This window comes from Hemiscyllium ocellatum, chromosome 32 (assembly GCF_020745735.1).
Source record: "Hemiscyllium ocellatum isolate sHemOce1 chromosome 32, sHemOce1.pat.X.cur, whole genome shotgun sequence".
In the NCBI taxonomy this organism is placed as follows: domain Eukaryota; kingdom Metazoa; phylum Chordata; class Chondrichthyes; order Orectolobiformes; family Hemiscylliidae; genus Hemiscyllium; species Hemiscyllium ocellatum.
The window spans coordinates 15,189,045-15,205,195 of record NC_083432.1 but is presented as its reverse complement, the minus strand read 5'-3'; the positions used below and the strand labels follow the sequence as shown (position 1 = coordinate 15,205,195).

The 16,151-nt window shown below is 38.3% G+C and overlaps 1 protein-coding gene across 1 annotated transcript in view; it reads left to right on the top strand.

The window, feature by feature from the left end:
• Window positions 1-16,151, top strand: part of myo1d (myosin 1D) — a 549,120-nt gene that overhangs the window by 166,283 nt on the left and 366,686 nt on the right. Inside the window, exons 12-14 of the mRNA XM_060849058.1 lie at window positions 10,993-11,063; window positions 11,452-11,526; window positions 14,990-15,122. Of these exons, the coding sequence (XP_060705041.1) occupies window positions 10,993-11,063; window positions 11,452-11,526; window positions 14,990-15,122 (279 nt within the window). The remainder of the gene's footprint in view (window positions 1-10,992; window positions 11,064-11,451; window positions 11,527-14,989; window positions 15,123-16,151) is intronic.

Genomic DNA, 16,151 nt, shown 5'->3' with positions numbered 1-16,151 from the left:
CTGCTCTTCACCACCTTGATGATCAAGGTAGTAGTTGTGGGCTTGGAAGGCTCTGTCTAAGGATCTTTGGTAAATTTCTGCCATGCATCTTGTTATTCCTACTGAGCAATGCTGGAAGAAGTAAATATTTGTGGGTGTGGTGTCACCCAGAAAAGTAGCTCCTTTGTTCTGGATGGGGTCAAGCATCTTGTGTTGCTGGAGCTACACTCATGCAGGCATGTGGGGAGTTTTCCTGCCTTGTAAGTGGTGGATAGAAATGCTCATTGCCTGGCACTTGTGTAGCACAGATGTTACTTGCTACTTGTCAGCCCAAACCAGGATGTTGTCCAGGTCTTACAACATTTGGATATGGATCAGTCCTTTAACTCCCATTTACCCTTCTTAATTCTACATCTATTGATACCCTTAACTAATAATAAAAAAAATTCAGTCTTGAAAGTTCCAATTGTTCCAGCAGCCATGGTCCCTTGAGTGAGAAGACCATTTGAAAATATAAATATGTGAATGAGGAACGGAAGAACTCAGTCCTTGTGCCTGCTCCTTTATTCAATAAGATGATGGCTAATCACATCACTCAATTTCTGTCTACTCCTGATTACCTTTCATTCTCTTGCTTATTACAATTATCAAGAATCTGTCGACATCTGTCTTAATGTTATGGACTCTACTTCCACTAACTTTTAATGACGAGATTTCCAAAGTCTCTTGGCACTTACAAAGGGAAAAAAAAACAGTTTCATCTGTTTTAAATGGACAATCCTTTAGTTTTAAACAGTGACCAAGTTCTAGATTCCCCCCCTTTTTCCACATGCAGCCCATCAAGATCTCAGGATCTTATCTGTTTCAATCAACTTACCTCTTTCACTCCAGCGGGTACAAGCCTAGCTTGTCCAACCTTTCCTCATAAGACAACCATCCACTAAAGGTATTAGTCTAACAAATTTCCTGGAACTGCTTTCAATATATTTTACATCCTTCCTTAAGTAAGGCGTTCAATACAGTACAGTATTTCAGAAGTGGTCTTACTACTAGGCAGACGTGGGTACTGCAGATGCTGGAGATCAGAGTCAAGATTAGAGTAGTGCTGGAAAAACACAGCAGGTCAGGCAGCATCTCCACCCCTGAGGCTCCCAGCCTCATTCCTGATGATGGGCTTTCACCCGCAACGTTGGTTTTCCTGCTCCACGGATGCTGCCTGATCTGCTGTGGTCTTACTACTGCCTAGTATCACTAATACTGTCCCTACCTTTGTACAATATCCTCATAAGCAATAACATTCTATTATCCTTACTCAGTGTTGTCCTACATGTGTCACCTTTTCACCTTTTGTGATTCATGCATGAGGACACTGGGTCATTCTGCAATCTCTTTTTTCATTTAATTTTTAAAAGTTTTTTTTGATGATATTGCTCTGCTAACAAGGTTCTGTTGACCTTGGTTTGTTTTTTGGAGGTTGTAAAAGACACAGACTCTGGAAAGTCTAAGTTTGAAGGGTTTTAGGGCCAATTTGACTATAACAAATAGATACTGCCTCAGGCAAAATGCTTTTAGCTTTTTAGAGAAAAAAACTCTTGTATAATAAAAGGGAACTGGCTAGTTTGCCCAGCTCAGCTTTTCTGTGGTTTGGCTTTAGCTAGCTACTTCTCTGAAAGCAGTCATGCAATTGTGAAGCTGATTGACCCAAAGAAATAGGTCCATGCTGACCCTCTCTCTAACTTCTCTCCTGTACGACCCTGTGTTTGATTTTATCTTTTGGGCCAAGGGATGTTTATGGGGATTGTTGCAAATCTTGGGAACAGCATCATTAAATTGATAGTCCGTTGGGTTTTCAGATATGTTAAGTTATTTGGTATTCTGTTCTATTTTTGTGTTTCATTTGGTGATCTTGTAAATAAATGTGGTTTGTTTAAAACTACGTGGTTTGACCAATTGCATCACTCCTGGAATATCAGTATTACACCTGCTTAAAATAACTAGCAAAGTTGGGGTCTGGACTGTTTTCTTGAAATGTTTTGAGGGGGTCTGGTCCATGACAAGTTTAATTTTTAAAAAATTCTTCCTGACAAAATGGACAATTTCACATTTTCCCGTATTATGCTTCATTTACCAGATCTGTGCCCACTAACTCAACAAGATATTTTTAACACACTTTTTTAGCACTGCTTCCTAATTTCATTCTTGCCCAGCCTGTAATCTTAATACAAGTCCCTTTGTAATTGATTTCCCCATAGCAGAGGAAATGGGTTTCTTTGACAACAACAACTTATTATATTAAGGTATGTAATTATATTATTATATTGAAGTATATAAATACAAAATGTTCCAAACTCTTCACTGAAACATTATAAATCAAGACAAGATACTGAGGTACAAAGGAGGATGCCATGACAGATACTTGAACAAAGAGAGAGTTTTAAGGAGCATCATGAAGGACAAACGATATAGAATTGGGGAGGTTTAGGAAGGGAACTCCAGGGCTTGGGACGTACCCAACCGAGGCACAGCCATTACTGGAGGAGTACTTAAAACTGGAATGCTAAGGAGGCCAGAATTTCTCAAGCAGAGATATTGCAGAAGGCTGTGGGCTTGAAGCAGATTTGAGAAATGGAGAAATGGAGCAAGGGAGCCATGGAAGGATTTGAAATGTGGATGAGAATTTTAAACATTGCGGTGTTGCTAGACTGAGAGTCAGTGCACATGATGTTATCAGTGAACTGGTCTTAATCTTTCAGTAAGGACATAAGAACAGAATATGAATAATCTTCAGTCCACACAAGATGTATATACTCTGGCTGACAAGTCATGAGTTCATTGGAATTATCCAGTTTGAAGGTAACAAAGGGATGAAAGAGATTTTCAGCATATGAGCTGAGGCAGGGATGAATTTGAATACTCATATTTGCAGAGATGAAAATGTTCTGAATGAGAGATAGGATAGGTAGCTGCACTATTGAGAGCTCATCACAAGGTCACTATGACCCATTGTTATGCATATTTTGGTTCAGTCTCAGACAGTTTCCACAGAGTGTGATGGAGTTTGAACTGAAAACTAGGTCTTCAGTCAAGTCAATAGGTTAATGATAAAATTTTCAATGATCTTTTACTATTTGTCTGATAAGCAATCTGATCATTTAGCAATGGTGGAGTTGAAAGGTGTGTTGGGTGCAGCGCACATTGTTGTTCGAAACTAATGTTATGCTTTTGGAGTATTACTGGGGAATAGCATCTAGATGAGAAATAGAGGGGGGGGGGGTTCAACGACAGATCCATATGGAACACCAGAGGTAATGTATGGGAGTGGGAAGCAAAATCATTTTTCCTTTCTTATTCTTGGGATGTGGGCAGCGCCAGTAAGACCATTTTGATGTCTATTTACTGAGTGACTTGTGAAGCCATTTCAGGGGAAGCTGAGAGTCGACCATACTGCTGTGGTATTGCATTTACTTGTAAGCTGGAATGGGTAAGGATTATGGATCTTTTTAACTAAAGGACAGTAGTGAACCAAATGGTTTTTTTTAATTGCAATCAGTAACCATGTCATGATCATTATGTATTAGCACCAAAACTGAAACATAGACATATGTCAGATATGTTTTATTTTCTTGATAGAATTTAAACTCCCAGCTGCTGTGGTAGGATTTCATATCCTTATTAGCCTGGGTCGTCAGTTTACTAGAGAAATAACTAATGACATTATCACTGTGCCCTGATTTATCATTTTAAGTGATACTCTGGATACAATTAAATAGATAAGAATTGGACCTGACAAATGTAACCAAACTCCGCTGTACAACAGTTGAGATAGTTTGGAGAAAGATGATGTGATCAGCTGTAGTAAACACTACTGCTTGGTTGAGAAGGATAGAAAGGAATTCTTTGCATTTGACACAATCATACAGATTGCTGTTTGCTCTGTGCAGGGACTGGAAACTTGTTTTTCTTTGTCCATTTGCAAGATGACATAGGTCATTGCTGGCCAGACCAGCATTTATTGCCCACCCCTAGTTTCCCCAGTGGGCAGTTAGAGTCAACCATGTTGTTGTGGGTTTGGATTCACACATTGACCAGACCAGGTAAGGGTGGAAGTTTCACTTCCTCAAGGACATTAGTGAACCAGATGAGTTTTTCCAACAATCAACAATGGATTCATGGTCCTCATTAGACTTTTAATTTGAGATTGGTTTTAAAAATTAAATTCCAATTCTGCCATCTGCCATGGCAGGATTTGAACTGGGTCCCCAAATATTATACAGTTCTCTGGATTAACAGTTCAGTGATAATATCACAAGGCCATCACCTCACCCTTGAATAATAAAAACATGTAGCAATCTCATCAAATCTATTTTAAGCATCTTAATTAGATCACTCCTTAATTTTCTACCTTTGGAAATATAATCCAAATTTATCTTCATTGCTAGGTCTTGGAGGATTAAGTTTTGTTCTAGTAAATCAACATGAAAATAAAATCTTCTGATCTTTCTACCCTCCTGTGGATTTTGAAATCAACTTTAGTTAATTCTTCCTCAGTATGAATAAGTACAATATATCTTTCGCTCCCTCACACTGTGTCTCACTATGTCTCAATGTTCGTGTCTCTGTCTGTCTCTGTTTCCTTTAATTTATCTCCAGTTTCCTTGTTTTTATGACAACATTCACATCCATATGGTATGTTAATTAGAAGCAATAGTTTTATTCTGCTTTTTAGTTCTCAAAAGAACCAACACTTTCTGAAGATTTGTTTTGTAAGTTTTATCCACTTCCTGTTGTCTTTATGACCTTCCCCATCACTTGTTAATAGGCTACCCAACTCGAAAGCAATTGCACTCGTTTAATTTCTTTCAACGTTTGAAATGCTGGAAGTCCCACACTTAAGACTGCTTCAAAACTGAACATTGGAACCAAACAACAGCAGTAACAATAGACCATGAATACAGCGAGTGGATAACGATTAATAAAGATTGCTGCAAGGTTATACTCTGTTCACAAATCTTTTCGATCTTTCTAGTTAAATTGTTAAAAGACATCATTTAAATTTACCATGAATTTTAGTAGTTGAACAGAATATAATTCATTTGAGAAATAGGAATGTAAGTAGTTATGGTAGGCGTGGAAGGGATCTAAATGTCTCCTGGACCCGATTTCATTAAACAGCAAAGAGATATGGATTGTCATTAAGATGTAGCAAAACAGTCTGCTCAGTAATATATAAAAATATTAATATACTTTGATGCAAAATAACATGGATGAGAAAAGAATGAAGCAAGTGGAATCTTTTTCTCATTTGGATGGCCTGATGACATCTGACTGTAATCACTATAGGTGCATGAAACAAATTTTCCTTTTGTTGGCTTTAGTTCTTTTACCAAAGTAAAGATGCCTGCTGAAGGTAAGACCCATTAAAAACAAATGCACATTTTGTGCTCTGCTTAGTTTGGAGTTGTATTACTTCATCACTTATTGAGAGCAGTTATTAAAAACCATGTAAGTGAATTATACTTTTCATGTTGTGTGCTGCTAAAAGTCTTCTCTTGTTCATTTTGTTTAAAGTAAGGTCAAAGCATCCTGTAGAATTGAAAATTTTCAATTTTTCTGCTTACATTTGTAATTGGTTCAGACTCCGAATAAGCCATTTTCTTTTTAATTAGTATAGTTCTCAATATAATAGACAAAAGTCAGCCTAATTCTTAAGATTTCCACAATCCTATTTAAGATGTGTTCTACTTCTAAGGGTATTGAATTTAGATTTTGAATCCCAAGGGAGACTTCATAACTAAGCAGTCAGCTCAGCATTTCAAGTGGATGGGAAACTGCAATACACAGTGGATCAGTGCACTTGCTGAAGCAGCACCACAGGGCAGTGTTTGAAAAGGCATGTAGGTTAAAAAATGGGTTTGATTCTGAGGAGTGGCAGTGTCATACAGATTGCCAGACCAGCCATTTTTTTTCTTGTTACCAAAATAAGGAGCTGCATGTTTGAGGTTTCTTTAGACAACTCTGCGTATGCAGAGCCACACTTGCATTCTGAGAGTTATTTCATAGTGTAAATGTGTCAGAGGAAACTGCTTCTAATTAACATACTCCTTTTTCACAGTCATCTGTTGCCATAATCTGAAATTTCAAGGTGCTGACAGCAGTGTGATGTTGAGGTATAGGAAAATAGAGTGCCAGGTAAGTAGGGGGTAGACTGCCAAGTGGATAGGGTGCTCGGGTCAGGTAAGTGAGGTAGTGCTTAGGATAGGTGGGGTGGGTGAGAGGATGGGTGTCAGGTCTGAGAGAACTGAGGTTTATTTGGCAGTCTGAGATTTGGTTCAAGTCTGGTGGTAATTGAGGTTTGGGGCTAGGGATGGGGTATCAAGTAAGGACCTTGTGAGTTGATATGTAGTTGTTGGTGAGTGAGGTACATATGAGGTCTGTTAAATAGTTACTCAGAAATTAGGAAGTGTACTTATTCATCTAACTTTTCTGTATAACACTTGTAGTTAATTTCACTAATTTGGCACCCTCCAAATTCTCGAATTCCTTTGATTTAAACAGTGATGTTCATAAGGTTTCAGGTGTAGACAAATCGCACAGTGAAAAACTCAATTTATGACAACACTTTCAGATTGCTGAAGGATTCTGCAGGTTCCCATGTAAAACACTCTTAAATATTTGAATAATGGTTGGCCTTTGAAAAAATTCAGGCCAAAGTGTTACATGTTGTTTCTTGCTGAAAGCTTTATTTATATAATTGCAAATGGGTTTAGAGCAACAAGAAGCTTATTCAATCAGGTCATGTACACCATAAACGTTAAATAATACACCAAGCCATTTACTAGTTTCATTGATACCAATGATCAGATTCTTAGTAAAAAAAAGAATTCCAAAAGTGCCTATTATGACAAAGAAGCTTAAGAACTTCCTTGAAGACTTTCCAATGGGCATGACTAACACAAACTTGAATTAATGACTGCATCCATCTTGGGATGTGCTTTCTTTTAGTCTGGTTCAGCTTTTATTAGGATGGTTTAAACTAACCTATAGGATTGCAAAAGCCTGATTTGCATTGAATGTACTTTGTGCAGGCATATGCTCAATTACTTGTGCTAATTTGATACCAGACAAATTCTATATTGTTTAAAAAAAATGTGTAATGTAGCAAGGATGCCTATTTTGGTATTTAGTTGGTGCTAGGGTTAGATATCAGACAGTGAATGCAAATATAAATAAATATATCCTTTCTGTCTTGCATTGAGAAATCCAAAAATGTCATTGGTGCTGTGTAATGACCTATTACATCTCTCAAATGTATGCAATCAGAGTATCATCTTGTAATCCAGCGCATGAACACAAATTAATTATTAGTTAGCAGGTGGATTCTGGTAGGTAGAGGCATTACCATGGAGAACGCGCCAATTAATGATGCGGTTATGCAAGGTTAACTGCCAGGCTTTGTTGCTGAGTATGTAGGCCATTTATCCCAAGCTCTGCTGGAAAGTGCCAAATAACATTCCCTTCATCTTTTCACAAAAAGCAAGGTACTGACTTGGCAATTGCTTGCAAAATTGACAGCACAGTATATAACAATAGATGTGATTTCGCAATTGGACAATATTTCTGGATAAAACATAAGATATAGGATCAGGGCTAGGCCATTTGGCCCATTGAGTCTGCTCTGTCATTCAATCATGGCTGATCAGTTTCTCAACCCCATTCTCCTGACTTCTCCCTGTGATCATTGATACCCTTACCAATTGAGAATTGATCTATCTCTGTCTTAAAGACACTCAATGACTTGGCCTCCATAGCCTTATCCAGAAATGAGTTTGACAGATTCACCACCCTCTGGCTAAAGAAATTCTCTTTATTTCAGTTTTTAATGATTGTCTGTCCACTGTGGGTCTATGCCCTTGGGAACTAGTCTGTCCTATTCATTGAAATAACTTCTCCATGTCCAACCTAACCAGACCTCTCGGTACTCTGAAAGTTTTGATCAGATTCCCTCCCTCCCTGCCCTCAAAACTTCTAAACTCCATTGAGTACAGACCCATAATCTTCAACTGCCCATACCAAGCCAATCATTCTCGAGATCATTGTTATGAACCTCCTTTGGACCACCTCCAGTCCAACACACCCTTCCCGGTACAGGGTTTGAAACTTGTTGCAGTATTCCAAATGCAAATAACCAATCCCTGCATTTGGATTCTAGTCCTCTCAAATTGAATGGTAACATTACATTTTATCTTCCAATTGCCAATTAAACCTGCATGTTAACATTGCGAATCCTGAACCAGGACTCCTAAGTCCCTTTGTGATAGCATTTCCAAAGTGTTTCCCTATATAGCAAATAGTCTGCACCTCACTTTTTCTCATCAAAGTGCATCAAGCTTTTCCACATTGTATTCCATCTTCTTTCCCCAGTCTCCTAACCTGTCTGAGTCCTTCCCTGCTTCCTCAACACTACCTGTCTCTCCACCCATTTGTGTCAACTGTAAACCTACCAACAATGCCCTCAGTTCCATCATCCAGATCATTAAAGTACAATGTGAATAGTTGTGATTCCAATACTGACTTGAAGAACTTCACAAATTATTGGCTGCCACCCTGAAAAAGACACCTTTATCCCCACTCTAAGCCTTCTGCTAGTTAGCCAATTTTCTATACATGCTAGAACATATATCCAAACACATGGGAGCTTCATCTTAATTAGCAACCTCCTATGCAGCATCATGTCAAGGCTTTCTAGAAATCCAAGTAGATTACGTCCACTAGATGTGTTTTGTCTAATTTATTCATTACCTCCTCAAATAATCCTAACAAATTTCAGGCATAACCTCCCCTTGACAAAAGTGTGCTGACTTAACCCTATTTTACCATGAGCTTCCAAATAGTCTGCAATCTCATCCTTAATAATGGACTCTACAGTCTTAGCAAAAGCAGACATTAGGCAAACTGGCCTTTAATTTCCTGTTTTCTGCCTCCCTGCCTTCTGAAACAGCTGTTCATTTAGATATTTTCCAGTCTTCCTGGACCCTCCCTCTAGGCTGATCCTGAGCTTGAAAGGAATTGCATGCAGAGCTAACTTAGAATTGTTAATTGGGCTCACTGTGAGATCTGGCTGTGTGTACTATAACTTTGCATATTAAAGAACATGGCCCTGTGTATTATATACAGACAGAACGTGCACACGCAATGCACTGATTTTTAATGTCAATGAACTAGGTGATCAGTATTTGCAAGTTACTTTCTCAGGATGATGTCCTGACCAATCAGGGTGAACACACCTGGTTTGACTTTTTAAACAAAAACCTGACTGTTAACCGTCAGTCATCATTAACTCGTTCATTCTCCAAGGTAATGCATCTACCAGGTAGACTGCATGCCAATCAGCACTCACTTCTTATGCAGTAGAAATATTAATTTTCTCCTTCTGAATTATTTTGATGAATGCAAGAAAAGAAACTTCAATAGAATGTATTTTCTTAAGCAACAGTTGAGTTCTGGTCTGCTATTTTAATCATTGGCCATTAATGTTATCGGCCTCTGATTCATTTGTTGAATTAGGCAGCAAAAGGCATTCCAACATTATCAAGGATTTTTTGTAGATCCATAGTTCAGCACAAACACCAGTTCTACCTTTCCCTATTGGACTCTTTCCTTATCTAGAAGCCAACTCCAAACTGAGGAAGAACCCAGCTCTTAAATACAGTCCATGGAGCATTGTCTGCTGTCAATCAATCTTAGAGCTGTTGTGGTTGACTCACAAAAGGGACGTACGTTTCTAACACTGAAAATAAGGAAATCTCTGTTGAAAGTGAGCAGTATGTTCCCTGCAACCGATCTTTTTTTTTAATCTGAATGCCTATGAAAGAATGGAAACATTTGCACAACCCATTCTATTTCAGAACCATCCCTCTTTCAGCCTAGAGAATGTGTCTTGTATGTCAGGGGAGGTTTCTGCTGTACATTCTCTGGTTATTCTCTGTACGAAAGTATGGCAAATGATGTCCTTTCGATTAATCTATACCTCTTCATTTTAGATTCCAACACAGTTTTAAAAGAACAGTCTGTTAGCAGGAGTTAAAATATCAGTGAGGTGGAAACAGAAACAATATATTGTCTGTTATGGTCTGTGTGTACCTTGCTATAAAAGTTGAATTGATTTTCAGAAGAGCAAAGATTTATTTGTTACATCTGATAATACATCTGAAATATAAAGTATTCGGATGACTACTGGTGAAAAAATATGCTCATCATGCCCAAAGGTGTTCCTTTCTCTTTAAAATATATTTTTGCGCAGTATTGTAAAAGCATTTTTCAGATGTTCAACAACTAGGATTTTAATATCCTCAATTAGCAGTCCCTTTTCCTCAGGAGTGGTCTTTGTTTTTAAGAAATTTCCATCAGTAAACACCATATATGGAAAACTTGCTTGTTGTTTTGTCATCGATTTGCTTGAACCACTCATCTGATTGGAATTAACCATTCTTCCCTCCAGGTATCCAATTAATACTCAGCCAGCATTGATCCATTTGAAGTCATGAGCACATCAAGTTTGATGGGACCCCATCCTGATGTATAATTAGTCTGTTTATTCAACAATAAGCAAAATCTCTCATGCGCATCAAGTCTTTTCTGGAGAGATGCTAAAAGATTAGCAATCTTGTATCCATTTCACAATAAATCATGGAATATGTCACTTTTAAATTAGTAACAAAAGCAACCTTTTTGCCTGTTGATCAGAAGCCATTATCTGAATAATTGATCACAACTAACAATTGCCTTATTGAACTAAATTAATTGTAGGCAAATTTATTTGGTAAAATAATCAGCTGATCACATCCTCTGATGCAACCAGACCAGAACTTGAAATTAATACCAAAATTTGCTGCTAGAAGTAATCCTCATGCAATTGTTAAGCACTCTAATACCATCTTTGTTCAGTGGTTAGCAGACTATTGTCAAGAATGACAAATGGTCACTAACGTGTGATGTTATTTTGCTTTGTTTCAGCTTTGTGCAACTGATAAAACCCTGGACTTTGATCGAGATTTTCGCATTAAGCACTACGCTGGGCATGTTGTGTAAGTTTGAAAGTGACAGTGTTGAAATTATCCTTCCCCTAGTCTACCAACCATTGTTCCCCTTTCTATTTCCTATAGCAACTCTGGTAAAATATTAATCTCTAGTTCTTGGAGCCAGCACTCTGAGTGCCAACAAAGTGGGCATAGCAAGCATAATATACATGATTGTCAGCTCAGTACATCATGGCTGACACAAGTATGCATGCAACTAGAAGCTAGGCTCTGGAATTCTTTCTGAATCTCTTAGCCAACCTATCTCTTTCATCCTTCAAAACGATGGAGGTTTCTAATGATTATACTTAAGGCACCATGACTGTGGGGCAGGGTGGATGAAATAACTGCTTGACATTTCGACATTTTCATTAAAAAAATTTTTTTCTCTATGAAGATATTCCGTAATTGGCTTCATTGACAAAAACAAGGATACTCTATTCCAGGACTTCAAGCGACTAATGTACAACAGGTAGGTGTGTGGAAATAATTTACTGATTTTAAAAAGAGGGGGAAAAAAGTCTTTCTTCCTGAAGTTATCTGATCATGACAATTCATCTGAAATTGCTTTGTCACTTGCTTGACTTTTTCATAACATTTCACACTTAAAATTACTGCAGCTAGAGACAGTATTGCGTCATATATTGAGCCCACGCTTTGCATAAATCATTGTTTTAATACTGCAAACATATTTTCTAATCAATGAATGAAGGTTTACAACTGTCATGTTGATAACGTTCAGTCGAGAATATGATGTAAAATTGAGGATTCTGTTAAACCGAAATAAAAAATGCCGTAGAAAAAGAAACGTTCACACATGGACAAATATTTCACAAACATAGTGTGAAGTTAACTCAAAGGGCAGTTACATATTAATCTGTATGCTTTTTATTATTGAACAATGTTCATTTATGTTTGTACTGATTTCATTTTGTGTATCGGGAGCAGAGTAACAAAATCATCCACTGGACTTGACTGGTTCACTGTAAAATTATATCAGTTGAGTAATTTACTTTGTACCATTAACAAAGATGTTTTTTTCCTGCTGAAACAGCATACATTTCTGAGGTTGACCACATATTTTCATAATTCTCGCTCTTTAATGGTAACTGAGCAGGGGGCTCAACTGCTCATGCTGCGGATCCAGCCGCACCCCCACAGCTCCATCATTCACTTTCCAGCTCGGTAGTTTGGTCACCTTTTTAGTTTTGTTTGCCTGGGGTGACCACCTCCTGTGGAAGGTCAGGGCCTCATGTATCTCCATCCCTACTCCATCTCGAAAGGTGGCATCAGAAAATGAGTCATGACATCATTGGTCAACTCGGAGCCAGGACCCACCGGTTGAGGTCCGGCGTTGGAGGTGGTGCCGGACCATCTTTAGCTTGGAGGTGGTGACGCGGAAACAATGGCGCCAGTGGTGGCAGGAAAGGAACACATTGCTAGGATCACAGGGATGATGTCAGACGGTGGTGACTGGAAGAGTAGAGAAAGCTATGGAGAGGGAAAGATTAACTTTTGAAGCTCTTTAAGATTTAGTAATAACAATTTAATCTTAATTTATTCAGTATTTAACCATTTGTACAGTAATTTATTCTGTAATCCAAGATGGCGCCAGAACGTGCTGACATTATACATTTTTCACTTTACCTCAGTACAATGTTAAATAAATCTAAATATAAAAATTTATGAAAGTAGGATAATTGATTCCATGACTATCTGAGTTTTTATTTAAATGTTGTGTATAAATCTACAATTGCCTTCTACTATTGTTTGGCATTGCCGCAAGATTTACCGTCCATCAGTAACTTTTAAATATGGATATTTAAATTTAAGAGACATTGTCATTGTAATTACACAGTATTCTTGAGCTGAAGTGGCATGTGGCACAGCTTTCTGACATGCTTAGCCACTGTTTTTGGAGTCAGGCTTGTGTGTTTGGTTCTTAAGTGGTAAATTCAAGGTAGCTGTTCCACTATGGCTGGGGTGGAAAAATTGGAGCTAAATATTTCCCTGTAGCAAGGATGAAATAATAAGATGGGTTGTATCTGGTGTGCAACTCTGAGCTGAACTTTGAACTCAGACATTTGCACATACCTCTAAATGTACCCCTCACATAGAGATCGACAGAAGTGAAGTGAGGCAGTCATAATAACCATGAAGATAAACTGATCAGGTAATGCACATGATTTATCTTCTGTTTGAATTGTTGTTATATATGGAAACAAGTCTCTTTAGATACAAGCAAGATGAAGAGTTGGAATACATTGGATGTAGATTTGCTCGCTGAGCTGGAAGGTTTGTTTTCAGACATTTCATCACCATACTAGGTCACATCTTCAGTGAGCCTCCGAATGAAGCCAACTTGAACTACAAATCTTCTTAAAGCTTGCTAGGTGGAATACACATGTGGCAGAGTAGCTGAGTTGTCTCAGTTGGTACACTCAGTGAACTAATCCTTGTCAAACAAAAGGCTGGTTAATTCTTTGCTGGTGATACAAAACTTGGAACTGTTAATTGATTACAATGGGGAATGTATGGACTAACAGTAAGTGGAAAGTGGCAGATAGAATTTGATACGGAACTTGGATGGTTTGTATTTTGGCAGAAGGGCTATGGACAGACTATGTATCTCAAGACATAGTTCTGAAATGTGTGCAGGGATATGATGACCAAGGTTTATGTACATTGTCAGTGACAGGACACATAGAGAAAGTAATTAGAAAAACATATGGTCTCTTGACTTTCTTAAGTAGAAGCATTGAATATAAAAGTAAGGATAGCTCATGGAGATAAAGGGAAACTTCTTCAGCCAGAGAGTGTTGAATCTATGGAATTCACTGCCACAGAAGGCAGTGGAGGCCATGTCATTGAGTATATTTAAGATGGAGATAGACAGGTTTATGATTGTCAAAGGGATCAAGGGTTATGGGGAGAAGGTGGGAATATGGGGTTGAGAAGCTTAGCTATGACTGAATGGTGGAGCAGATTCAATGGGCTGAATGACCTAATTTCTGCTCCTATGTCTTATGGACATCAAACTGAAACTTTAGAAAGCTTTGGTTAGGAAACAACTAGAGTTGTATACCCAGTTCTGGTCTCCATACCGGGAAGGACAGGATCATTTGGTTTTCATTGGTTGATAGTACAAACAGATTTAACAGCTGAAACTTTCAGCATAACTCTTCAATAATCAAAAGTGTTTTGGTGGGAAGTTAGGTTAAAATAATTGATCATTTTGGCACTTTGTTCCACGATAACCTATGATTCAAACCTTATCAAGCGAACAAAGTTGATCGGCAGCTGGGCCGTAATCTGTGCAATATTCCTTGGTAATTCTTGTTATTAAAATACTCTCTTCCCTCTCACTAATAATTGACTGAATTAATTCTAAAACACTTGCCTTGAATGTAAACTTTTTTTCCTTAAAAGGTTATCAACCTAGGAGTACCAAAGCTGTAGCATTCAATCCTTCAAGCAGTCAATAAAATGTGTGTTTGTACAATAGACATTGAAACACTTTTTCACCTGGCAGAAAAGATTTGGAAGATAGTTGGCAAAAAGGTGAATGTAAGGTTTCTGATGTTGTTTCTTGTGGAATCTTTTAGCAAATTTATATTGTTAGGTCTGGATTTCAATGCTCACATAGTATACAACTCAATAAGCTATTATTAATGGGCCAGCAGCAATATTATTTGCATAGCTGATTAATTATGAACATGATGTAACAAATTTATCATCTCATTATAATAAGCTTTAAATCGCTCACTAGATTTTTTTTATCAACTTGACCATATAAGCCAGCTTTCTCTTTTCCTCATTTGACAATAATTTGACTTTCAAAATGTGTGAAGTATGTGCTGTCAATGTGGATTGACATTGCTTCAACCTATTATGTTTAAAAATTTTGATTGATAATTAACTTTGTACTTCGCCAGCTCAAATCCTGTGCTGAAGAATATGTGGCCAGAGGGGAAGCTCAGCATCACAGAAGTGACTAAACGGCCTTTGACTGCTGCCACTTTGTTCAAATCCTCCATGATTGCATTGGTAGAAAACTTGGCATCAAAAGTAAGTTAACCATAAGCATAAGTGTTTAACATTCTCTATCTCAGTGACGTACTTGCAGTTCATTTAGTAAAATCAGCTCGCCAATTGTCATTGGCATAGAGATATACAGCATGGAAACAGACCTTTCAGTCCAATTTGTTCCATGTTGTCCAGATATCCTAAATTAATCTAGTCCCATTTACCAGCATTTGGCCCATACGCCTCTCAACCAAAAGCCGCCTCTTATACCCATCCAAATACCTTTTAAGTGTTATAATTGTACCTGCCTCCACCATATCCTCTGGCAAACTTGTACCACCCTCTGCGTGAAAAAGCTACCCCTCAGGCCCCTTTTAAATCTTTCTCCTCTCAGCTTAAACCAATTCCCTCTAGTTTTTGACTCGCCCACCCTGGGGAAAAGTCCTTGTCTATTTATCCTATCCATGACACTCATGATTTTATCAATGTTTGTAAGGTCACCCTCAGCCTCTGATGCTCCAGAGACAAAAGCCCCAGCTTATTCAGCTTCTCCCGATAGCTTAAACCCTCCAACCCGGCAACGTCCTTGTAAATCTTTACTGAACCCTCTGAAGTTTAACAACATAATTTCTAAAACAGGGAGATCAGAATTGAATGTTGTATTCTAAAAGTAGTGTCACCAATATCATACTCCACTGCAACATGACCTCCCAATTCCTATACTCCTTGCACTGACCAAAGAAGGCAAGCATGTTAAATACTGTTGAAAATGTGTTGCTGGATAAGCGCAGCAGGTCAGGCAGCATCCAAGGAACAGGAGAATCGACGTTTCGGGCATAAGCCCTTCTTCAGGATTCCTGCTCGAAATGTCGATTCTCCTGTTCCTTGGATGCTGCCTGACCTGCTGCGCTTTTCCAGCAACACGTTTTCAGCTCTGATCTCCAACATCTGCAGTCCTCACTTTCTCCTCCATGTTAAATACTGCCCTTGCCACCCTGTCTACCTTTGACTTTCAAGAAACATGAACCTGCACCCTTAGGGCTCTATTCAGCAACACCCCCCAGGGCCCTA